General features: G+C 40.4%; 1 protein-coding gene across 7 annotated transcripts in view; it reads left to right on the forward strand.

Moving 5' to 3' along the window:
• Positions 1-297: 297 nt before the first annotated feature.
• GSAP (gamma-secretase activating protein) overlaps positions 298-25669 on the forward strand; it is a 90944-nt gene continuing 65572 nt past the window's right edge. For 3 of the 7 annotated variants that reach the window (XM_040472837.1, XM_040472838.1, XM_040472839.1), the window contains exons 1-6: positions 305-492; positions 10906-10982; positions 12084-12140; positions 14551-14620; positions 14946-14999; positions 21526-21614. In XM_040472837.1, coding sequence (XP_040328771.1) covers positions 384-492; positions 10906-10982; positions 12084-12140; positions 14551-14620; positions 14946-14999; positions 21526-21614 — 456 coding nt within the window. In that variant the 5' untranslated portion in view covers positions 305-383. Of the gene's footprint in view, positions 493-10905; positions 10983-12083; positions 12141-14550; positions 14621-14945; positions 15000-21525; positions 21615-25669 lie in introns of all 7 variants that reach the window. The other 4 variants (XR_005789457.1, XM_040472841.1, XR_005789458.1 and 1 more) reach the window with 3 other exon arrangements.

A 25669-nucleotide genomic window follows, 5' to 3' on the forward strand; every position in this document is an offset into this window, starting at 1 on the left:
CCTCTAACGCGCAGCATAGTTTAAAAACCATCGGTTCAGCGACATTTCCATGGCCCTTAAATCCCTCCACTCATCTGCCCTCCGCCCGAAGGGCGCACGTGGAGGGTTCGCGCCGGGTGGGCTTGGTCGCCATGCCCCAGTCCCCTTTCCTCCTAGTCCGCGGTGCCGAGCTCGAGGCTCCGGGCTGGGCGCAGGCCTGCAGGAGGCGGCGCCCCGGGCTTCCCGGGCCGGGACGCAGCAGAACCGAAAGCGGCCGGCGCGGGGAGGCGGGGGAGAGGAAGGAGGGGCGGGCGCCGCAGGGGAGGGCAAGGTGGCGCGCGGAGCGGAGGGCCGGGAATGCCCGCGGCGCGGGGCCCGAGCCGCCCGCTGGCCGCGTCCGGGCGATGGCTCTCCGTCTGGTCTCCGATTTCGACCTCCGGAAGGACGTGCTACCGTGGCTGCGGGCGCAGCGGGTGGCGTCAGCGGCCGCCGGGGCCCGAGGCGGCGGCCCAGGTGCTGGAGGCGCGCGTCCGGGCCAGGGGCGGGGGGCAGCTGCGGGCCGGCGAGGGGTGGAGTCTGAGTGGTTCCTGCCGAGGGGGTTCCCAGGACCGGAGGGGGTAGGGGGCGTTGACCAGAGGGGGAGCTGCCTGCAGCCCCCGCCAACCTGAGAAGGTTGGTGCGGAAGGGGTGAGCTTCCCTCTTTGGAGTCTGGGCTTTGCCACCCTCACCCCGGGGCGCTGGTGCAGGTCGGAGGGGCAAGCCCTGGGCAAGGTCGCGGCTGTACTGCACTGCTTATTCTAGCGAGTCCTCCAGCTTCTGGTTCACTTGTTGCCTAGTCAGTCGCCTTTAATAGAAAGGCCGAGGACACTAGTGATACCTCAGCATCACCTCATCAGGGCAGGGCGTGGAGGAGCACGATCCTCCGGTCCAAGGCTGCAGGGAGTGGGACAGGGTGTTCTGCGTGCTTCATTGGCATCTCACCTGCCTGGGAAGATTCATCACCCTTGTAAGGGCTCTGCCAAGACTGGGGGCTCCTGGAAGTTCTTGCGTTATGAGAAAAGATGAATCAAGGCCACCAAGAAGGCCACCATAAAAATACTTAACAGTTGCACAGTTTGTCCTCACATTGGTGAGGTGTGTTTCTGAGCGAAGTGGACTTGCCTCTTCAGATGTGAAGCGCGAGAGGGCACAGGGGTCTGCTTGCAGGATGTGAACAGTGAACTCGAGCCTCCGGTTTTCCAAAGAAGCTCCAAGCCCATCACCACCAGCCCAGAACACTAGCCTGTGCGGGCTAGCAAGAGGAGTGTGAGACAGTGACAGGTTTGCTGTTCTACTTCCTCAGGGTGAATGAGAACACTTCCTTCACAGTTGAGGCTTTGGTTTTCATCTGTCGCAAAAATCTTTTGTTTTGGTTTTGATGAGGGAGAGAAAAGTGACTTTTGAGCCTTTCCAGCATTAATCAGTCAAAACTTAAAAAAAAAGGGGAACTCTGATTTCTCAGATTTTTTTTTTTTCTTTTTAAGAAGCTTGCTGCAAATAATGATCCATTCTCAAGGCTTAACTTCAGCTTCAAAAGCTATGCTACCCTGGATCCCATCTTGTTCACAGGAGCTTTTCAGTGTGTTTGCCCCCGCCCTTGTTTTTCCTTACACGCTCTAGACTGCTGGAGGGTGTTGTTTTGGAAGGGTTATCTCGTATCTACAGTTTCTTTCTCCTTAACTCTGGTGAAAGTTTTCTCTCCCTGCCTTCTGTCTTCACACCATCCTATGTCTTTAACAGAATTATTTGTAGGGTAGCTTGTCTTGGCCTGTTGCTTGTTAGTTCCAAATAAGGAGTCATCTTCCTGTAGCTTAACGCTTGAGTTTGTTGTAGTGTCATTATTAGTAACGTTTAGCTTTTTTTGGAAAAAAAAAAAATTTGTCTCCTAAAGAGTTTTGGAAGCTTTAACTTTTTAAAATACAATAGGCAGCCCCAAGTCTGCTTTCCACCACAAAGTAGTTTTTTCTCTGAGCCTTCACCTCCTATAGCTAAATGGCAGGTGTCTGCAAATGAGAAGTTACGCGAAGTGTGAAATGCCAGTCTTGTGTTTCAGTAATGTGTGTTGTGATTGAAAAGCTCTATGTGAGCCAGTTCAGCTTTAGCTTCCTGTGCCTTTCACTCATCTGTGAAGAAATATAAACTTGTGTATTGACATTCCGCTAAACAGATGCACTTGGGTTCTCAGAAGGTAAACCTACTAGAAATACCAGCTTTTTCTGATATCGGTAGTATTTCCCTCTTGCAGAGCACCTTGGCAAGATTAGTAGCCCTGTTATGCTAACAGAATTTTTACTCCTTTTTTTAAAATGTTTATTTATTTTTGAAGGAGAGAGAGATGGAGTGTGTACAGGGGAGGGGCAGAGAGAGAGGGAGACACAGAATCCCAAGCAGGCTCCAGGTTCCGAGCTGTCAGCACAAAGCCCAATGCGGGGCTCGAACCCACAAGCCGTGAGATCATGAGCCGAAGTCAGACGCTTAACCGACTGAGCCACTCAGGCGCCCCCAGAATTGTTACTCCTAAGGATCACCAGTGGGTGGTAGCTAAAAAAAAAAAAACCACACAGTTAATTCCTCTTCCATAATTTGTAGCACTGGCAAGGGAATCTGGAATTCTGATTTATTTCTAGCATGGTTATTACTCCACACATTTGACAAATTATTTTCCTTTCAAAGTCTCGGCTTTTCAAATGTTAATTATAAGTAATTATACCATTGTAATGTCTCTTCTCTACACACTTGCTTCCTAGATTTGAAGCCTTAATATTTTTACATCAACAAATACAATTAAAGATTTCTTAGTGGTGCTAAGTAATACTCTCTAAGTATGACATATTCCTGGCAAAATAGCCAGGGAGCTGGACTAAGTTAGCCATGGAAATTAAGTGCCTGTGTGATAGTATTCTAGTCAACCAGGGGTTACAGAGTAGGAAGATCAGATTTGGTTACTACATACGCTCCTGGTTCTGGGTTGAATTTGGGAAAACGGTCTTTCCTGAAATAAATAGAAAAAATATTTCTTTTAAAAATTAAAACAATTATACAAAATATTTTAACACATATAAGTTATGCATAACAAAAACCATGTACCCACCTTAAAAATAGGATAATATCAAGACTTTGGAAGGCTCTTGTGTCTCTCTATCTGATCCTATTTCTCTATCCTTCACCTCTTGGAGGTAACAACTACTTAAACTTTGATCTTATTTGTAATTTTAAGCTATGTAGATAGGTATAGATCTCCCTATGCAAAATATCATTTCATTTTGCTTGTTTGTGAACTTTAAATGAAAGAATATTATATGTATTTCTTTGCTTTTTTTCTTCTTCTTATATTCACATTACTATAGGTCATTATTTTTCACCGCTGTATAGTATTCCATTGTGGGAATACACAATGCTATGGTGGACATGGAGGTGCCCTGCTTAGATCTTCCTTTCAAGGAAGGGCTTGTCCCAGGTGCTGAGGGTAGTTAGCAGATAATCTTCTGCTGTCAGCCCCTTCAGGGATTGCCTCCACAGGTTTCCTTCCTCACCCAAAGTCAGGACATGTTGGGTGTGGCCCACTTTTAGTTAGGGACTAAAGTGGGATATAAAGTCCTGACCATTTTGACTCAACAGAGGACAGCTTTGACAATCCATTTCAGTTTGAGAGCTTCTCCAATAGGGGATTCTGAGATCACCTGAGGCTATGGTAGCTTGTCTTCTCCCCACTTTGTGGACTTCCTTCCTTCCCCTTCCTCCTAAGGGTGTTAATCCCACATCCCTGAACACCCACTGGTAAGTATCATGGATACTAATCCATCTCAGGGTGCTTCCTAGCTTTGCTTATGCTTTTTCTATTGGTGACATTTGGGAAGTTTCTGGGGTTTGCTATTACAATCAGTGCTTTTACTCACTTTCTTATGCATGTCTCCCGGTGCAGGCATGCACAGGTTTCTCCAAGGTGGATATCTAACTGGAGTTGCTGAGTCACAGGCTATGTACCTCTTCATTTTTCCTGGGTAGTGCCAAATTGTTTTCCAAAGTAGTTGTTCTTATTAACAACCCCATTTGTGGTGTAGAAATGTTTTTGGTACTCTTGGTATTTCCAGATTTGTAATTTTTTGTCAAATGGGTGAGTCTAAACATTATGTCATTGTGGTCTGAAGTTGAGCATCTTTCTCTATTTATTGACGATTCAAGTTTCCCTTTTGTGAGATGTCTGTTCATCCTGTCCATTTTTCTATCGTGGTTTTTTTTTTTTTTTTCAAACTTTTAAGAGTTCTTTATTCTGGTTTCCAATCCTTGGTTCATCATCATATGTTGCAAATATTTTCTCTCATCCTGTCTTTTTCAGTTTGCTATGGGGTGCCATTGATAATTGAGAGTTTTTAGTTTTAATGTAGTCTAATTTATGAGTCTTTTCCTTTTTGGTTTGTGCCTTTTTGGATATTGTAAAGAAATCCTCTCCTATTTAGAAGTTACGAAGACATTTTTAAATTTTCAGGGTTTTGCTCTTTGCATTTTGTTTTCTAATACATCTGGAATTTATTTTTGTACATGATACGATGTAGGAATCTGATGAGGGGACACAAGAGCCTTCAAAAGTCTTGATAATGTTCTATTTTTAAGCTGGGTGATGGGTAAATGGTTTGGTTTTGTTATTTATAGCTTACATGTGTTAAAATGTTCTTTTGTAAATTGTCTTCGTTTTCTGTATTAATCGTTCTAGTGACACTAACCAAATAAACCTACCTCTTCTCATTGACAGCAAAGCCACTTCCGTGACATATCAAGTTTCCACATATGTATGGGTCTCCCTTCCTGGCTTCTTAATTTTGTTCCTTCTGTCAACTTAAGATGAAGACGTGTTAATAACTGTCTTTATGATAAGTCTTGATACCTGGTGGAGTAAGCCCCCTCACCTCGGCAGTCTTAAGGACCATCTGGGCTATTCAAAGTCCTTTGATATCTTATATATATATAATTTGGAATCCGCTTACCAGATTTCACCAAAACGTCTGTTGGAATTCTGATTTGAGTTGCATTGAATCTGTACATCAGCTTTGGAAGAATTGGCATCTTTACAATATTAAATCCTCCAACTATGAACCAAGTATAATTTCCTATTTATTTAGATTCTCTTTATGATCTTAATAAGTCTTAAAATTTTCTTCATGGAAGTTCTGCACACTTTTTGCTAGATTTATTTCTAGGTTGTTATTTTATGTTGCTTCCATAAATGGCACACTTAAAAATCACATGTTCTACCTATTGGTATATTGCAATACAACAGATCTTAGGTTATTAATTTTTTATCCAATGCTTAATCCCCTCTTGCCACGTATCACTTTCAAGAAACTAAGAAAGTGTATATGGTATGCATATTTCTGAAGGTTTAAATGTCATCTATATTTAAGACCAGAAAGAATGTAGGCTTCTTTGCGTATATATTCTTGCCTTCTTTGATATTCTTAGATCTGATACACAGATTGATTCATCTTTCAAATACTGTAATTGTTCATCTTTACCAGAGAAGTGATATATTTTACCAGATGACTGATTCAAGAGTAATGTCTTTTTGTTGCCTCCTATATACCCCCAGACAGATTTGGGGGCCAGAGGTCTGGCTTAGCCACATTGTTTTTTTTTTTTTCATTGTTCCAGTATTCTCTTGGAAGGCAGCTGTGCTCACCACTATACCACCAGCGCTGCATGCCAGTATTGATACTGTCCTTTTCGGTTTTCCTTCCCCTACCTTCCTAGCCTCCTTTTCTAATTGTCATACTTTTCTTATTGCTTCTTAACTAAAGCACCTCATCCTTTTTTTTTTTTCTTTTTCATTTCATTCAGAGTATGGGTATAAACCACATAATGATGTTTACTTTATAAGTTTAGGAATTATAATATCTCGGCACGTTGACACAAATACTTATATGAATTATTTACAGCATACACGTGTTGTAGGTATAAACCTATCTTAGCACCTCCTGATCTATATATGAGCAATTCAAATTTTTGTGTAACACTGTGAGAAACCTCGTTGGAAGACAAATACTTTCATCTGATTTTTGTCTGAATGCAGCTGGGAACAAAATTTACACATTTGGCAAACATCTTCCTATAAAAGGAAATCACTTGTGTTTGGCAAAGAAGAACTTGCAACGCACGAGAGTATCTGACAAACCAGCTTTGATTTCACGTGAACTGTGCCTTGCCAACACTTTAGTGTGGAGGTACTCTCCTTTTCTTCAGTAGGTTTACTTATGCAAGTATCTACATTTTTGCTTCATGAACTCTGAGGACATTGAACTGTAAAATTAAACCACATTTCCTCATTTGAATTGCTAAACTTCCTCTTCTGGACTTTCCAGTGATGAACTACTGGGAGAAGAGTCAGAATGAATAAGCAAAGAAGCTATTGACTACTTTTTTAAAAGGGTGTGTCTAAACCATGAGCAACTAATCCGGGGAGGATGGGTTAATAGTGTGTGGTGAGACACTGGTGTCTGGATTTCCAACATTGCCAAATTTGTCTAATTCAGATGTTTTTGAGATGAGAACCGTGAACTTATTAACTACAGGATTATTTTAAGACTGCAGTTATTACTATGTAACAGATCCACAAAGGCATTATTTTTATTATTTTTCAACTCTATCATGATTACATTATAAGTTGGTCCTAGTTATGTTATTTAATGAATATTGTTTAATATATAATACAAATATGTGATTCAGTGATTCTCAACCCTGGCTGCGCATTAGAATCAGATGGGGAGTTTAAACACACACACACCAGAGACTGGGCTCCTCACCAGCCCAATAAAGTCAGGATAGTTCGGGTAGGGCTTGGGCATCCATGTTCTTTTAAAAGCTCCCCTAATCAGGGGCACCTGGGTGGCTCAGTTGGTTAAGCTTCTGACTTCAGCCCAGATCAGGATTTCGTGGTCTGTGGGTTCGGGCTCTACGTCAGGCTCTGTGCTGACAGCTCAGATTCTTTGTCTTTCTCTCTCTCTCTCTCTGCCCTTCCCGTGCTCATGCTCTGTCTTTCTGTCACTCAAAAATAAATAAACATTTAAAAAATTATTTTTAATAAAAAAATAAAAGCTCCCCTAATCATTCTAACCCAAAGCCAGAGTTGAGAACCACCAATTTAATGGAACAAGCATATATCATTTGTTGTAATCTGTATGGGGATTTTTAAAAATTGTTTAGTGTTTTGAAAATAGATGTGCTTTTGCAAGTAAATTGAATTTTCTTAGCGAGATTTCTTGTAAAGGAGTTTCTTATCTTAGCTGAAACCTTTTAAGTGTACTTTGGAGAGGGTCTCTCCCAGCATCCTTATAATCTTGAAAGAAAAAAAAGTACTTCTCAAAATATTGACACATTACATTCCAGAAGTTTTGAGTCCTGTGCAGGATGAAAAAAAAAAAAAAAAAAACTCCCTGAAATTCTCTTTAGATGTCTACAAAATCTACCTTAAAGGATTTTTTTGGTAATTATCCATTTGCCTATTGTAAGCATGATACAGGAAACTTAGTTTATTCTGTTTACCTTTTTTCTGAGTTTGAGATTAGTCTGTGCCACTTTTTTGATACATTGGCCAAGTATCTGAACCTCATTGAAATTCAAATGTTTCGTTAGTACAGTGGGCCTGTGAAAGCTGACACAGTGTGGATGAGCTAAAAATAACTCAGTAAATTGTAAAGTGCTATTTATCGGTGAGCTATTGAATCATACTATTCTCCTAAGAAGACTAGGTGATTATCCTTATTTTTAAATCAGTGGGAAGTGAGTCTGACAGCTCATTATACATTGAAAAGTGGATGTGCCCACGTTAAAACAAAAACAGCACTTCGCCCCCTGCCTTTACCTTGCTCTTAAAAGATCCAGGCAGCTTCTTCCTGTGAGGGATGGGGAAGAGAGATGCCAGGATGATTCCTACATTTTCTACAAAACCTGCTCTTTGTCTTTTGAAATGTTTCCCACCTCCAGTTCCAGTACAAGGCTCCAGGTCACCAATTATCCTGTTTTGTTTTGTATTTCTTTTTAAATCAGGAATACAAACTGAAGTTTGCTCTGAGTTGGAGAATGTTTGTCATATGTCTTGTCTGAATATTGAAACTTGTCATGATCAACATAATTTAACATCTAAAACACTATTCATGTGTGGGGAAAATGAGTCAAGTTGAAGCAATTTTGTGGAAATTAGGGAAATATGTATTTCTCTCCAATTAATGATAATTATCAAAGCTGTATCTACTAATGTTTAAATCCCTTAATTGTAGGGGCGCCTGGGTGGCTCAGTCGGTTAAGTGTCCTCCTTCGGCTCAGGTCATGATCTCACAGTTCATTTAGGCTCTGTACTGACAGCTCAGAGTCTGGAGCCTGCTTTGGATTTGCCTCTCTCTCTCTCTCTCTGCCCTCCCCTGCTCACACCCTGTCTCTCTCTCTCTCAAAAAAATAAATAAATAAACATTAAAAAAAATTTTTTCATCCCTTAATTGTAGAATTGAGAGGAATATACTAAAATTTTGACCAAAATATGATGGTCAGTTAAGTTACAAGTTAAATGTTTTGTATAAAGGACCTTTCTATCTTTCATCAAAATATGGCTTTCATGCAGAAAAGTACACAGATCATAAGTGTACAGCTCAGTTAATATTCACAAAATGAAACAGACCCTTGTAACTAGCACTCAGAGCAGGAAAGAGAACATTAATAGAACTACAAAGGTCTCACATGCTCCTTTCCAGCAATCACTCAACTAGCACCATACATTCATTTTGCCTGTTTTCGAAACTTGTGTATAAATTAAATCATATAGTTTGAACCTTTCTTGGGAGGGGGCAGGATCTTGGCTTCTTTTGCTCAGTTATTTATGTTGTACATCATAGCAAGTTATTATGACTGTTGTACAATAGGCCGTTGTTTGGGTATCCTACAGTTTATTCATTCTTTGCCTGATGGATATTTTGGGTTTCCAGCTTGGGCTATTATGAACCATAGTGCTATAGAAATTACATGTGTCATTTGCTGAAATAAGTGTATATTTCCATTGCGATATACGTACAAGTACAGTTGCTGAGCCATGTATGTTCGGCTTCAGTAGCTACTGCCAGTTTTACACTATATATCCCTGTTAGCAGTGTATGACATTTCACTTGCTTCACATTTCTTGCCATCCCGTAATATGAAAACATAATTAGTTAAGGACTAGTATTGTAATCTTTAGGATAAGTAGTAATACTAAAAGATTGTATAACAAATTAATAAGTAGGAGAATGAAATGAGTTTTTTGATTAATCCAGAAGAAGGCAAGAAAAAACAATTGAGTCGTATAGAAAATAAATAGTAATATTGTTGATACAAACCCAATATATCAGTGATTAAATGTAAATGGACCACATACTCTAAAGGATGTTGCTTGTAAGACATATCTTAGGTGTAAGGACACAGGAAGATTCATAATAAAAGGATAAAAAATGTTATGTAAGCCCTAATCAGAAGACAGCTGACGTTGCTATACTGTAATCAAAGTAAACTTTAAAAGCAAAAGGAATGTATTCATGATAAAGGGCATTTTATGGTGAAAAAAGGGACTAACTAGTCCAGCTCCTGGTTAAAAAGCTATGTGTGATTTTTCAGGCACAACCGTATGCAATTGCAAAAGTTAGGGATGCCTGGGTGGCTCTGTTGGTTAAGCATCCAATTCTGGATTTCAGCATCGGGCTGTGTGCTGACAGCGCAGAGCCTGCTTGGAATTCTCTCTCTCTCCCTCTCTCTCTCTCTCTCCCTCTCCCTCCCCCTCTCCCTCTCCCTCTCCCTCTCCTTCTACTTCTCCCTCTCCCTCTGTGTGTGTGTGTGTGTGTGTGTGTTTCTCACCCTGCCCCCACCCCCAAATAAAGAAAGAAGCTTTACCTGGCAGCCCTCATGGGGGGAAAGCTGCCCCTGCCCCCCAACCAGACTTGGTGCATAGCCAGTGCACTGCAGTTCTCCAAGGGAGTTGCAGTCGACTCAGGCCCCCTCTGGGTGGCCATCATCTTATCCATAGCTGCGTTCTCAGCTGGGGTGCCTTCATTCAGAGGCCTCTTTATCAGGAGCTATCAACACAGACCTTCTTTAGGTACCTCTGCTGAAACCACCCCAGGAAAAGGAGGGGAACCTTGAAGATACTCTTTCTCCACACTGACTCAGTACTTGTCCATGTTAGCTCTTCTCCCTCTCTCTGCCCTGAGAACCCTGGGGTTCACAACACTGCAGGAGCCTTTTGTTGAGGGCTCCTTCAGCAGTGAGAGATTCCCCACCTCTCTACTGATCTACCTGACCCTCCACCACATGTCATTCCATGGGAGAAAATAAACTGAGAAGTTGATGCTTTCTCTGGTATAGACTCTTCCTTATACTATCATAGCCAGTGAGAAAAGACTTGACTATTACTTGCTTTTTATCTTGTTGCTTTCATCTGATAACTCTGCTGAGTTCCTAAATGTTAATCCACCAGGAAGCTATAACAGCACTAAATTTTTATACCTCTAATAACATAGTTTCAAAATACATAAAGCACAAACTAATAGCTACTTAAAATGTATTGAAGTATAACATACAGAAAAGTATTTAGGTTAAGATTGTACAGCTCAGTGAGTTATTGCTAAGCGAGTATATCAGTATACCCAACACATATTGCATTACCAGCACCTCAGAAGGCTCCCTTAAGATACCTCCCAATCACTAGACCTTTCCTCTTCCCTAAAGGTCACTAAGTAGATTAGTTTTGCCTATTTTTAAACTCTATATAACAGAATCATCAGTATGTACTCTTTTGTGTTTGGCTTTTCACTAATATTTGTTAGATATGTTTTTAAACATTCCCTGTTAAATATTAACTTGCTATTATTATCATTTTAGGTGTTTTAGAAAATAATTATGAGAGCTTACGTATACTAAATGTTGAAAGAAATGGAAATGTTATTTATACCTATAAGGTATGTATGCTTTTTTATTGTGGTATGATATGCATGACATAGAATTTACTATTTTAACCATTTATGTTTTTTCACAGAATTTTATGCCATATCTTACTGAGGGGTAAGAATAAGTGCTGGCATTTAACTTTTAACGTGACTTTTATTTTATGAGATTAAACAAACTAATTGAAATTGAGTCTTAGGAAATATTTTTTTTAAACAAAAATTACACACAATATCTGACCCAGCACTCAAATTTTTTGAATAAATCAAGTTCCATTCTTCAGAGGAACAAATGCTAAGTGAAAGACGTTTAAACCTAATTAATATGTAAAGTTTTGATCTTTGAAACATATTAAATATGATTACATAATCTGTTTAGGTATCATCTGTTTTGAGGCATTATTTAACATGTTTTCAATGTTCAGTGTTATCAGGAATGAAAATTTAACTTTACTGATTACTATAGTAGGGAAACGTGAAAGAATAATTTTACTGGCCAGTTTGCTTTGCGTAGATGTATTACTGTTTTTTGTTTGCTTGCTTTTTGTTTTGTTTTGTTTTTTTTTTTTTTTTTGCTTAAAAATTATTTTAAGTTGGGGCACCTGACTGACCCAGTCAGTGGAGCATACAACTCTTGATCTCAGGGTTGTGAATTCGAGCCCCATGTTGGGTGTAGAGACTACTTAAAAATAAAATCTTTAAAAAAAAAAATAGTTATTTTAAGTTGTGTCTATAAGTATGCTGCATTTAAGGAAACTGTATGATTCAAAAAGTTTTATTTATAGGAATATCATAGACTTGTTTTAGCCACTCTCTATCATATATATTATATTAAATAAAAGGAAATATAAAAAGATTCACTCCTTTACTATGCTCTGTCCTACTAGCCAGGGTCCCCCCAGTCTGGGTCCCCCAGACTCACCAAACTGTACACTCTTCATTCATTTCACTCTTTGAACCCCTATTACTAGTTGAAACAGGTTTGGTCCCTTTCTGACATGCTACCTTTAGAGTGCTAATTGCTAATATTGATTGAATTATTGCGGGTTTAAGACTAACAACATCCTAACTTCCTGAACAATGGTATATAATAAATATCTGGTTAATTTTTTTAAGGACAATAAGGGAAATGTCTTCTTTGGATTATATGACTGCCAGACCAGACAAAATGAGGTAAAAATTACTATAATTCATAGATAACTCATTAATTACTTTATTGTTTTTAGAGATTTTTACTTCTTTCTGCCTCCTTTTTCTAGATACGTATTCTCATTTCATTTTCTAAAAAAATTTTTTGCCTCCTCCCTTTTACCATCTCTTGGACCATTATCTTGAAAAATGAATGAATGAATGAATGAATGAATGAATGAAGTGCAAGAACTCCTGGACCAAAACATTACCTGAGGTTTCTTAGTCCTTTGAGATTTAAGCAAAATTGTCTCAAATCAATTATCCAGTATTCCATAGGAATGTAGGAAGTCCAATGCCTTCCTGAGATTTGTGTGTGTGCTCTCACAAGTTTAGGATCTCATATTGACCTCTGGCTCTGTGTTCTTCTCCTTAACCTTCACTTCTCTTACTTCTTAAACATCCAGGTATAGAACGCAGCCTCCTTTTCTTAATTTTTCCCCAAACCACCCACCTAGAGCAATGGTTGACGTGACAGGCTTACCTAACTCTCAGTGTAAATACAATGGGGTCCCTTTGTGCCTATGTAAAAGCAACTTACAAATATTAACGGACCAGGAAGTCTAGAAATGTACCCTGGCACAGAAGGTTCTCTAAACATACTATTACCTGAAAAAAGCAAATTGCCAGAATAATACATTTCATTTATGTTTAAAAAAACTTTCAAGAAAGTATGCAATACATATGCATAAACATATATTCATTTAAAAAGATCTGCAAGCCTAGCGAGTAAATAAAAACATGTTTCCTTTTGGAAGGTAGTTCGTACTGGGTGAGCATAGCAGGGAGCTTTGACTTTTTATTCGATGGTGTCTGTGTGTTTTAAACACTGAGACTATACTCATGTTATTTTATAATTAAAAAGGTAAAACACTGGGGCGCCTGGGTGGCGCAGTCGGTTAAGCGTCCGACTTCAGCCAGGTCACGATCTCGCGGTCCGTGAGTTCGAGCCCCGCGTCAGGCTCTGGGCTGATGGCTCAGAGCCTGGAGCCTGTTTCCGATTCTGTGTCTCCCTCTCTCTCTGCCCCTCCCCCGTTCATGCTCTGTCTCTCTCTGTCCCAAAAATAAATAAACGTTGAAAAAAAAAAAAAGGTAAAACACTAAAAATTAAGTGTGTACAACCATAATTCTTCTTACTTATAACTTAGAATCCCTCAGAGCAAGAGTCAAAAGAGACCAAAATGTCTGAAATGAATTGAGAGCCTTCTTATTCACTCAAAGTCCACTTTTTCTAATCAAGCGTTTAGTGACTTCTCAACATTTTTCAACTTCTGGCCATAGGATTTTAGTGTATTCTTGGTACTTTTTGTATCTATAGGTACTAATTACTTTCCTAGTACTCCTGCCATGTGTTGTTTCTCTTAGCCTGTTCTCTCCTGAGGTCTAAGACTCTTGATCTTTTCGTACCTTCTCAGTGTATTGTAAGAGAGTTTGCCTAATATAACTACAATTGTCTTTATTTCCTAAATCTGCATGTCATATCCTCTTCCTGTATGACCATTTTCATTTTCTTTAATATTTAATAAGGAAATGGAATCTTGCTTGTTCAAACAGCAAGAAAATTTTTTAAAAAATAAAGATTAAATAAAAACAGAAGATTACTTTGCCAAGGCTCTGAATATGAGAGTCTTAGAGGAGATGCACTTGTGATTGTGTCTTAGCCATAGTTAATGATATCATAGTTAGGCAATTTGGTTAAAACTTTACTTGTCTCACTAATTATAAGAGCTGACATCTGAATGCTTATTATGGGTGGCAGACATTATAATAAGTGCTTTGAATGGATCATCTCACTTGATCCTTCTAAGGATTTCATGAAATAGGTATTATGATTTTTATTTTACTGATAGAGATTGTCCAAAGTCACACAGCTAGTAAGTGGCACAGTCAGAATTTGATCCTGTGTTTAACCTGGCTCCAAGGTTTAAACTCTTAACCACTTGGCCATGTTGCCTCATGGTTAAGCTTCAGTGCCAACTCTGGTCCATGATTGCAGACATTTTCTTAAAAAATAATCTGAGGGGCACCTGGGTGGCTCAGTCAGTTAAGCGTCCGACTTTGTCTCAGGTCATGATCTCGCGGTCTGTGAGTTTGAGCCCTGCATCAGGCTCTGTGCTGACAGCTCAGAGCCTAGAGCCTGCCTGGGATTCTGTGTCTCTCTCCCTCCCTACCTTTCCCCCTCTCTCACTCTGTCCCTCTCTGTCTCTCAAAAATAAATAAAAAGTTAAAAAAAATAATCTGAAGCATCTCAGTATGGATAAACTGCTTCATTGATGGTTCTTTAATAAAAGGTCTTGCCACCATGATACCTGTTTCAGAGCTAAATGGGAATTTGAATTCTATAATTGTTATTTAACACAAAACTCCAAATTAAAAAATAATTTTGTTTTAACAGCATCTCTATACATTTGAAAAAGACTTGCACGTTGTCAGCTGTTCTGTCAATAGTGATAGAACTTTGCTTGGTAAGTTGGACTCTTTTATTGCTACATGTCAAAAACTAAACTACATTTGTTGAGTTTCAAAGTATTGGACTTTTGCTATATTTGACTATTCTATAACAATGATTTTCTGGGAGGAGATGCTCCTGGGAGATTAATTTTGAAATAAAAAATCTGTGGAATCCACCTACAAAAAAAAGAAAAAAAAAAAGACTTCATTCTGCATTACCTTTATCATCCACTGACAGATTTTTTGAGCCTTCACTTATTTCAGGTCTAAAATGGTAAACTTTAACCAGCCACTGCATGGATCATTTGCTAATGGATTATTTTTTTCTTTTTCCATTAGCTGCGAGTTTAATTCATTCTACTAAAGAAGGAAGAAAGAATGAGCTTCAACCAGGTATGACATAGTTTTTAGTGTCTATTGAAAGATGAAGATTTATTAACTAAGTCAAATTTCAAACATCTTTACAAATAGCTTTATCTCAGAATGAAAAGGCAAAGGTCATGAAAATGTTTTTTTATTTTTTTCAAGAGAACAAGAAAGTACAGAAAATAATGTAACAGTGAATAGTAGAAGTATTAAAAAGGCATTTAGTACCTGCAGACTAAATAAACACTGAGGACACACTAGAATCCTATGGTTCAGAAGCTGGTGTAAATGGCTGGGCTTTTAAAGGGTTGATATTCCTTCAAGAATGCATTTTTGTTCTTAACATCTGGTGAACTATTGAGCAGTACATAATACACTATGAGTAGTCCACCAATTCTAAATAAAAATTCCCATTTGCCAAGGTCACTTTGTAGTTTATTATCTATGTGATACTCCCCCCTTCTTTTTAACATTATGTGTCATCCATCTGTCCAGAACTCAACAAAGTGCCTGCAGTGGGTCAGGCACTGTGTTTGATGCTGGGAATGCAATGTTATGCAAGAGAGGTGTGGCAATTGCCATGGTGAGCTATAGAGACTAATGGTGGGTGGAGTGCCCCCTGGGACATGGGTCTCAACTTCAAAGGACGGCAGTAATCCCTGTGGGAGCAGCTTTTCAATTTATCAAGAGAAGTATGGACATTTATGTAAAATTTTAATTTAATCAAAAAAATTTTAACGTTTATTCATGTTTGAGAGACAGAGCATGAGCAGGGGAGGGGCAGAGAGAGAGAGGGAGACACAGAACCTGAAGCAGGCTTCGGGCTCTGAGCTGTCAGCACAGAGCCAGACGCAGGGCTCCAATTCATGAACCGTGAGATCATGACCTGAGCCAAAGTTGAACATTTAACTGACTGAGCCACCCAGGTGCCCCTAAAATTTTATTTTAAATTTTGGCTCAAATATTTTTTAAAAATTCTGCTCAGGCAGTGATAACCACCGATGGCTGATGTAGCCCATGGACTTACCACCATTTTTCAATCTCTGGTCAAGTTCTCATTTCAGTCCCTTACTATTCCCATCCTGCAGCGCTTCCCATCTGTTGTGTTTATTCGGGGCTTAAGCTCCTTTTGTTAGCATATTTCCCACTCAGATGTATTCTTCTGTGGTTGTATGTGATGGAAAAACTTCTTGCACCTTCCTTCCCCGTGGGGCTTATGAGGCAGTCCTGGGTTCCCACAGAGTCAGCTTAGAGGGTCAAGGGAAGCAGAGTCAAGTCTGGATGGGATCTTCTCAGGGACCTTGGCACAGAGATTATGGGAGATGCTGCTGGGCAGGAGGCTCACCTGGAAACCTCATCATCTATATGGTGATCTATACCATCCTTGCCTTCCCTCCTGCCGTGTTACACGGAGAACCACAACAGCCACCTTCCCTCTTGAGTGCCATGTCCCCCTCTTCACATCCTCTGCTCCTCTTAGAATGAAGTGCAATGCTCACTTCAGAACTGATGGAACTTGACTGGTTTAAGTGAAATAGGATCTAAGACATTGGTGTCCTGACCCTAAAACAAGGGCATATGACCTCAATCTCCTTTACTTAGAAGAGAAAGGCCTCGTCTCTTGTGCTTCTCCCAATCACAAGCCTGGGCATCTCTACACATCCTTGGATTAGCTCCCTGTGCCTCCCTGTTCTTTTTGGTCCCTATTCCTATTTGCCTCTGGAATTCTTTATTATGCTGGTAAACCAGTAGAACCTATATTCTTCACCTGATGTTTACCATCTGTGCTTGATTGTCATGCAGAACAGTGGCGATTATGTACATTACAAAATGCACTTTCAGACCAACTTTACTGTAAATTTTATTAAATTAAATCCTATTCAGATATGCTTACTCTTGAAGTTTGGTGCACTTCTGGTGAGATCATCTGATTGCATCTTTAAAAATACTAAAATGAACGTTGTTAGTTATCGTATTGGCTACCTCATGCTTTATATCTTCTCAGCTCACCTTTCATGCCAGCTGCCATGGTAAGAACCAGCTCCCCGCAAACATAATTCAACAGACAGTGCCTTAACTCTGCTGCTCTACCTGCTTCTTGCTTTGTGCCCAGAGCCCTTGGGAAATTCTGTTTGCTACCTACATGCGTGCCACCTGGAAGCATGGCTGGAAAGGATTCCCAGTAGCATAAGCCATGACCAACCAGGGGCCAAAGAGCTGAAGGATAAATACTCTTCTTTCCATCCCTTAAGTGGATCATTCTGAGGGCACGCTGCATGCAGCTCAAATCCCACAGTGGTCACAAATTGGATTGGGTTCCTTACAGTGGTAGACTCTTCTTCCTGTTTCATGCTGCCCACTCCCTCATGCCAGCCCTCAGGGCTAAAGTGATCCGGGCCCCTGAGATTATTTCTTGTCTTGGTTTGGGTTTTCCCCCCAAAGTAGAGTCTGAGGCAAGTATTTGAATGAAATTAGTTTATTTGAGGGATGATGCTAGGAAATACTATTAGAAGAGTATTTAAGCGGAGATCTGAAAGAAGGGAGGGAGCAAGCACATGGCTGTGGGGAAAGCACATTTCTGGCTGTGACCACAGCCAGCACAAAGGTCCTGAGGCCAGAGTGTACTTGATGGATTTGCTGATCAAGGACAGTGAGGAGGTTAAAAGGGGAGGGAAAAAAAAAAAAAAGGACAGTGAGGTCAGTGAGGCTGAATGAAAAGAGGCAAATCAGTAGGAAGTAAGGCCAGAGGAAAACGGGGCCAAAGTATAGACAGATCATGGAGACCCTTATGAGATCTTCGTTCAGTTAAGAGTTTAGAAATGATGTGACCAGAAAGCACTGTAGAATCTATTATAATGTTTTGCCCTTTGAACAGTTATTTTGGAAAGCCTTATTTTATTTGTCCATGAATGACCTGATAAGCCATTCAATTATAAAATGTGGTTTGCCTGGAGGTGTTGTTTAACACTCTGTTGCTTATGGGATTTTTCCATTGTAAGTGAGACAAACTGTCACATCTTTCCTATGAACAATACAGGGTTCTTTGGTCCACATATTTTACAGCACAGTTTTTATCAATAGTGCTTCTCTTGTTGGCTGTGGCCATGGCAGAGTTAATGTTTTGTTTGGAAAAGAGGGAAAAAAAGAGATGCCTGGCAGTCAGTAGAACATGTGACTTCTGATCTCAGGGTCATGAATTCAAGGCCCATGTTGGGTCAAGCTTACTTGAAAAAAAAAAAAAAGAAGAAGAAGAAGATAGGGAGCCTGAGTGGCTCAGGCAGTTGAGCTTCTGACTTTGGCTCAGGTCATGATCTCACCATTCATGGGTTTGAGCCCCGCATCGGGCTTTGTGCCATCAGCTCAGAGCCTGGAGCCTGCTTTGGATTCTGTCTCTCTCTCTCTCTCTCTCTCTCTCTCTCTTTCTCTTTCTCTGCCCCTTCCCCACTCACACTCTGTGTGTGTCTCTCTCACAAATAAACAAACATTAAAAAAATAATAAAAAAGATTTAGGGAAAGAAAAGAAATAAAGGGCCTAGCTCCCCCCTTCACCCTCCCCTGTGGAATTGCATTTGCCCCAAGGCACAGTAGATTCCCCCTGGGCAGCTATTGGGGTGTCCACATGTGTTGGCCACCGAGACTCTCCTGGGGTCCCCTGCGTCATTATAGATAATTGAGTGCTGTGGATGTTCCCTGGAGCTGTGCTTTGGTTCAAGAGCTCCAGTAACCAGAGCTGCTTCAGAACCATGCCCTACTGGCCTTTACCAACCTTGTCAGTCTTTAAAGTTTGGTGTACCTCTAGTGAAGTTAAATGATCACATCTTTAAAAATACTAGAATTTTCACAGCATGTGTCTTCACCAGGTTCTTTTGCCCACTCTATCCTCCCCATGCCATGCCTATCCCTATGCTTTTATTTTTTTTCAATTTTTGTTCAATTTATTTAAGCTAAAAAGACAAAACAGTCCACTTATTTCTCCCATTCTCCACCCCAACCCCCCACCTCTTGTAACTGCTAATTTGTTCTCTGTATCTATACGCATGTTTCTTTTTCTCTCTTTCCAAGAGTCCACACATAACAGATACCATACAGTGTCTTTTTCTGACTGATTTCACTTAACACAACGCCCTCAAGGTCCATCCAAGTTGTCACTTTTGATCTTGCTGTCTCTACTTTCTGTGATATCTACATCCTGCCTGGATCCGTCTTGCCCTTCAGTGATGCCCTCCCAGTCTCCCCTGAGATCAGTATTCTCTAACTTCTTAAGACAACTGTAAGTACTTCATGGAATCATGGGATTTCATGACTGAAAGTGATTGTGGAAATGATCTGATTCTGTAGTTTTGTTTTTTTTTTTAATAGCAAGGCACTAAAGCCTTGGAAAGCTTCATCCTTTCTAGTTGACACTAGAGCTGATGTCTCTAGAATCCTGATCCAGAGTGCATCATATCACACCATGAAAGCACATGGTGTGTTATTGAGAGAAATTCCTTTTCCACGATTACTCTTATGATTATGCTGATTATGTTAGTTAAGTGTCTGGGCTGCCCTAAAGAAGGGAAAGATTCATGTAGGAAGATAGTTTCTGTCCTTGAAAATCCTCCCATTTTAAAATCAAGTGAATTTAGCTGATAGCTGGTTATCAAATTCACTGCCAAAAAATCCAAATGTGAGGTGATTCTTTACTTTTGCAATGAGTAGGATCCTCTACATGTCCCCTTAAAAGGTGGGGGGTTTTTTGTTCCCCAAATTGGAATATATAGACTTTTAGGACAAGAGATAAAATAGCCAAATGTCAACTTATACTACTTTATTTACTTAGTTATACATACTTCGTATAAAATAATAAGGAAAACGGTTTTTTTTTCTCATTGTCACATTTCACAAAACATTTCTATTTTTCTTAAGTATCATTGGCACCAATGTTTTTCTTATTCCTAGAACCCCTTTTTTTTCTTTTTGAGTGATCAAGCAGATTCCCAAAGCTCCTGACCTTTACCTCTGTCCCAGTTATTAGAAGTATAGTTCTTTCGAACTGGTGTATGATCGTCTTACTGGGATTTTTGTTTGTTTTGTTTTTTATATATTTATTTATTCTTGAGTGAGAGAGTACGAGCAGGGGAGGGGCAGAGACAGAGGGAGACACAAAATCTGAAGCAGGCTTCAGGCTCTGTGCTGCACAGAGCCCAATGTGGGGTTCGAACCCACAAGCCATGGGATCATGACCTGAGCCGCAGTCGAACGCCCAACCGACTAAGCCACCCAGGTGCCGCAGTGTCAGTGGAATTTTTATCCCAAGCTGTAAGTACCATTGACCAAACAGTATTTGATTTTCATTTGTTCTGTCCTTGTATATTTCAGATCCCACATAATAACTCACTGTCTTGCTTTCTCAGTAATCTTTAAAAAGCATGTTTACAGAGATATCCAGTCCTTGCAATTGTGAGGCCATATCCCAGGAATTGTTTTACGTTCTTTCCCTTAAAATAAAAATGTTTACTTATTTATTTTTGAGAGAGAAAGAGCGGGAATGGGAGAGGGGCAGAGAGAGAGAGGGTGAGAGAAAATCCCAAGTAGGTCCTGGGCTGTCAGTGCAGAGCCCGTCACGTGGCTTGATCCCCAGGAACCGTGAGATCATGACCTGAACCGAAATCAAGGGTCAGACACTTAACCTAGCCAACTGAGCCACCCAGGCGCCCTACCTGAGACTTTTTGGGTTTTGGGGTTTTTTTGTTTGTTTGTTTGTTTTTGTTTTTGTTGTTTTTCCTAAGCAATGCTCTCAGGTTAGTTACTTAAATAGTGAAAACTGGCACTGATTCAATTCCAGGTTGCTGTGCTGTCTCCAAATTGTATATTATTTTTCAAAATAAAGTCATTGAAAAAGCATCAGAGAATAGTTAAGTCTTTATAAGAACTCAGATATAAGACAACTCCTTCTTCTCTGAGGTTTAGTCTTAGGGGAGGGGAACTTTTGGCCTAAATGTAGATATCTGTGGTAATCCCATTGTAGCCTGTGTCCAAGGACTTCCCTTTTAATTGCTATCTTTTAGGACATTTGCTACAATGTGACACTGAGGAAGTGAGTGGGTCTTTATCAGGGCAGTTCCAGTACCTTTCCCAAGTGAAGCCAAGCCCCTGTCCTCTTAATAGGCACTCTCAACTGTAACATGTTCATGCTTCAGAAATATCTTTACATTTTCATACACAAGCAGTATTTGCCAGTGTGCTGCAGAATTGGAGTGATAGAGAATTGAGCTGTGTTTGCTTAGACTTAGAAACTCAGAGGGCCTATGAAGCTGTGCCAAGTGGCTGAGGAGTGGGCAAGAACTTGTTCCTCACTTGTTCATGAACGCGTATTGCTTTCTCTTTCATGAGGTTTTCTTTATCTGTTGTGGGTTTTAAGAACTGTCAATGTAAATTTTAAGAAAATTACTTTTCCTGGTTGAATAGCTAATACAACAGGTAACGTGTTTACATTTTCCAAGTTCAGACGTACGTGAAGAAGATCATAAATGACATTCTCATCTTCTTACTAAAAGCCTCCTTTCCTTTGTAGGATCAAAGTGTTTAACTTTGTTGGTTGAAATCCATCCTGTTAACAATGTGAAGGTTCTAAAAGCCGTGGATAGCTATATTTGGGTGCAGGTAAGTGAGCATGTCCATTTATCACTCATCTCACTAATCACAAGGCGTGAAACCTAGAGGCGGTGGTGCTTACGGAGTGTTTTCACACCCATTATCACATTCAATCCTCAAAGCAATCTGGTAGATGGGTATGGTTGGAATTATCAGCTCACCTTTTGCAAACACGGAAATCAAAACTCAAAACTCAAACCTAGTTCCTCTGTCTCTGTTATGTCATGGTTTGTAATGTTTTTACATGATAAAATACTATCAACACACATTTAAGGTAAGTTTAAAGAAAAGTTTGTTTCGTGTATTCATACAGTTGACAGAGTACACATGATTAAATGGCTAAATCACTGAATTTGTCAGCTCCATGAAATGGTACAGAAGCACTGTAGGTACAGTGTGGATGGACCAGATCTAGTCAACATTCATTACAAGCACATTCTGAATTTGTGAGTTGTCCTACTCACTAAAATCTGTTTGTGACATCAAAGTCAATACTCTTGGTGCCGTCACAGTTATCTACAGACATGTGCAAAGTGGTGAAAAATTTGTCACTCAGCTGAGGTTGAACAACGTGACACTGCCTTCTTGATTGAGTTCTTATCCTATAAATGAATGTCATTTTTATGATCTGTTTAGCACCATGATTTTCACATTTTTGAGCTTTTTGTTGGTGATTTCACTGTTTCAAATGTCCCCCATGCATAGTGCTAAAATGCTGGCTACTGTCCCTAAGCTCAAGAAGGCTGCCATATGCTTTATAGAGAGAATATGTGGGTTAGGTTAGCTTCGTTAGGGCATGAGTGCTGTTGACCATGAGTTTAATGCTAATGGATCAACAATATATATTAAATAAGATGTGTTTTATAAAAACAGGAATACACACGAAACAAAATTATGTATTAATTCGTTGACAGAAATGTTGTGACCAGGCAGGAGCCTGTCCTTGTATGTCCCCTAGGAGTAATGGTTCAGCATTCAGTATACGGTGTTTGTGGTGACTCCATGCGATCTGACTACCACAGATGACAGTGGACTGTACATGTTCATGCAGTGCTATAGCATAACTTCCTCGTGTAACCTGAACTCTCTGCTTCTCATTGCTCCACCCCCCCAACCCCCGCCTACTCCCAGCCTCAAGCCAGAGGGTCTCCCTCTTGCAGTGTATCAGGAGAGGGACCTCTCTCCCATCCCCACCCCCCCCAGGTCCTTCACTGGGGGCCACTGCCTGCTTCCAGCTCCTAGGCTGTATTCCTCCTCCGTCAGGAAGCTGCTATGTTTACACTGTCATCAGTACAGGGGTGACTATGGGGCACACCACACTTCCCTTTTTTGGTCTGTTCTTGGCTTCCTTAGCATGTCCACTCAGGGCTGAGTAGGCAATGGAGATACTAATGAAGGATTAGGGCAGCTAAAGGGAATTAGAGCACAGGAGGGAAAGGATTTTTATAAGTATGTAGTTGCACAGCATTGTGAATGTATTAACAACTACTGAACTGTATACTTTAAAACAGTTAAAAAGGTGATTTTTCTGTTATGCAAATTTTATCTTAATTAAAAGCAATTAATAGTACATGATGCATGACTGCATCCATAGGCCAAAGGGGAAGTCCCCACCCAAATGAGGTAAAACTCGTACTTGTCTTGAGGACCCATCTCTGTGCCTAGCCCTACTCCCTGCTCCTCATTCTTATGCTTCTAGAGGGAGAAAATCCTCCAAACCTCCATCCAGGACAACCCCCTCACCTCCCTTTCTCCCTCCTTCTCCTCTTTAGAGAAATGCCATTCATTGTCCACTGAATTTGGTCTTGCCCTGAAATCTGTCTCCCTTTCCTTACCAAAACATTCATGGTGATCTCTGATAGTACATTTCCCCAAGTCTGTATGTGCAGCCTTGATCTCCTTCACAGAGAAACTTGAGCAGGACAGTAGTGGTCAGGGTTTGGATCCCAACCCGGTACCTTTGGAGAATCGCCTACCAGCATGACCTGCATCTTCCAAATGGCTCCAGATATCCACCTATAGTGCATATCTTCCAACTGAGTATTAATAATCAGAGTCTAGCTCCATATCTGTGAAGATAAATATTTCCCTAATACGATGTAATCTATATAGATCTCTACTCAAACTGCAAGAAAACAAAAACCTTGCATGCTTTTATAGAGCTGTGTCTAAAACCTGTCTGTCTGTCTCTTTTTATTTTTGAGAATGAGCACACATGCGAGCAGGGGAGGGGCAGAGGAAGAGGGAGAGAGAGAATCTCAAGCAGGCTCCGTGCCCAGCACAGAGCCTGACACAAGAGCTCAGTCTCAGACTGTGAAGTCATGACCTGAGCTGAAATCAAGAGGCAGACGCTCAACTGACTGAGCACCCCCAGGTGCCCTGAAGTCTATTTATATTCTCATTCCTAGGCCTTGCTCTAAGGCTGCCTCATAATAGAAAGGAAAACCACCACCACCTAAATGGAACTTTTAAAATCATGTTCTCACTGATTGCGGCACAAACACCAGGCAAAGGCTTAGAACTTGTCAGCATCATACTCCAGGTCACAGCCCTAGGCAAGTATGCCTTGGCCACCTCTGTAGTCCCAAGGGAGGCCGAATCATTTTCTCTAGGAATATTTCCTTGTTTTGAGGCACCGAGTGTTGGCTCTTCCACTATCTGTATGGTGTCACTCAGCTTTGCTTCTCCTCAACCCCAGGACAGGCAGTTTCCTGTTTGAGGTGCACAATTTCACAAATCAGGGCATAGTAAGTTCTACATTATTTTCATAGCTGAATTCTACAGTACTCTTTTATAATTTTGAAGATTTGCCATGAAAAATGGTGTATCGTTAATGTTCTGTTTTTCAATTCTAAAAAGGAAACTTGACTATGGACAATTAAAAAAAATTTGCTAGTTCTAGGGGTGCCTGGGTGGCTCAGTTGATTAGGTGTCCGACTTCGGCTCAGGTCATGATCTCACCTTTGGTGAGTTCCAGCCCCGCATCGAACTCTCAGCTGAGAGCTCGGAGCCTGGCGCCTGCTTCAGATTCTGTGTCTTCCTCTCTCTCCCTGACCCTCCTCTGCTTGTGCTCTTTCTCTCAAAAGTAAACAAATAAACTTAAAAAAAAAAATTGCCAGTTCTATTTTCATTTTGTCATCATGAAAAGTTAGAACACCAGGTAATACATTTTGTCAAAAATGTTCCTAGTCTTTAGAAAGGCTGCCAATTATAAATAAGGACATAAAAAGGTTATGTTCTTTCATAATGCTTTGAACTGTGGAGGGAAACAACAAAATTCACCGGTGGATCCTATCTAGTAAGCTGTTTTTCATGTTACAAAATGAAACTGCTGATTTATAGTCACCCTTTTGATGATGAAAGAATTAAGTCACTGGAGTAATCCCAGGGCCCCTTTTCCCTCATTATCACTGCTGATGACATCAGGCTGTTTCTGGCTGGCTGCTTTGTCCTGTGGGCTGACCCATATGGGAGAGCATAGAGAAGGAGGAGTAGGGTGGATGGAGCCTTTTCTTCCCAACGGCAGTCATTCTATTATTTGAGGCTTGCAAATCCTCCACCACATGCCACATCGTGACTCACTCTTCTGCATTGGAAAGTCCCGTGTTACGTTGTGCTTTGTCTTTTGGATGTGGGACTTTGGAAGTTGTAGGAGAGCCTACACTTACTTGGTTGTCAAATTAAATACTACATTTAATTGCACAACAGATGTATTGACCCCTTTTTTGTGTGCTTGCAAAACAGAACTTTCTGTACTGATGTTTATATTGTTTCTGATTAGCTTCAGAATCACATTCCAAAATAGGAAGCACCATCTCTAGAAATAAGCTTATACTTTAGCCTTACTGTTTAAATGAATTATGTTGGCCTGCCATCAATTTCCCCCTGGAAAACTGAGCTCCTGAAAGTGTTTCTTTTTCCTCCTTGCTTCCATTTGTAATGTGTGTCTGTAAACTATTCAGTGGTTCCCAGTACCTTCTAGGCTGTGTAGTAGTACAGTGATCAAACACTTTTGGAATATTTGTGTAAGCAAGGTAGTCTTTGCTTATGATTTTGGTTCATTT

The sequence above is a fragment of the Herpailurus yagouaroundi genome, unplaced genomic scaffold, assembly GCF_014898765.1.
Source record: "Herpailurus yagouaroundi ecotype Mexico unplaced genomic scaffold, PumYag 100, whole genome shotgun sequence".
In the NCBI taxonomy this organism is placed as follows: domain Eukaryota; kingdom Metazoa; phylum Chordata; class Mammalia; order Carnivora; family Felidae; genus Herpailurus; species Herpailurus yagouaroundi.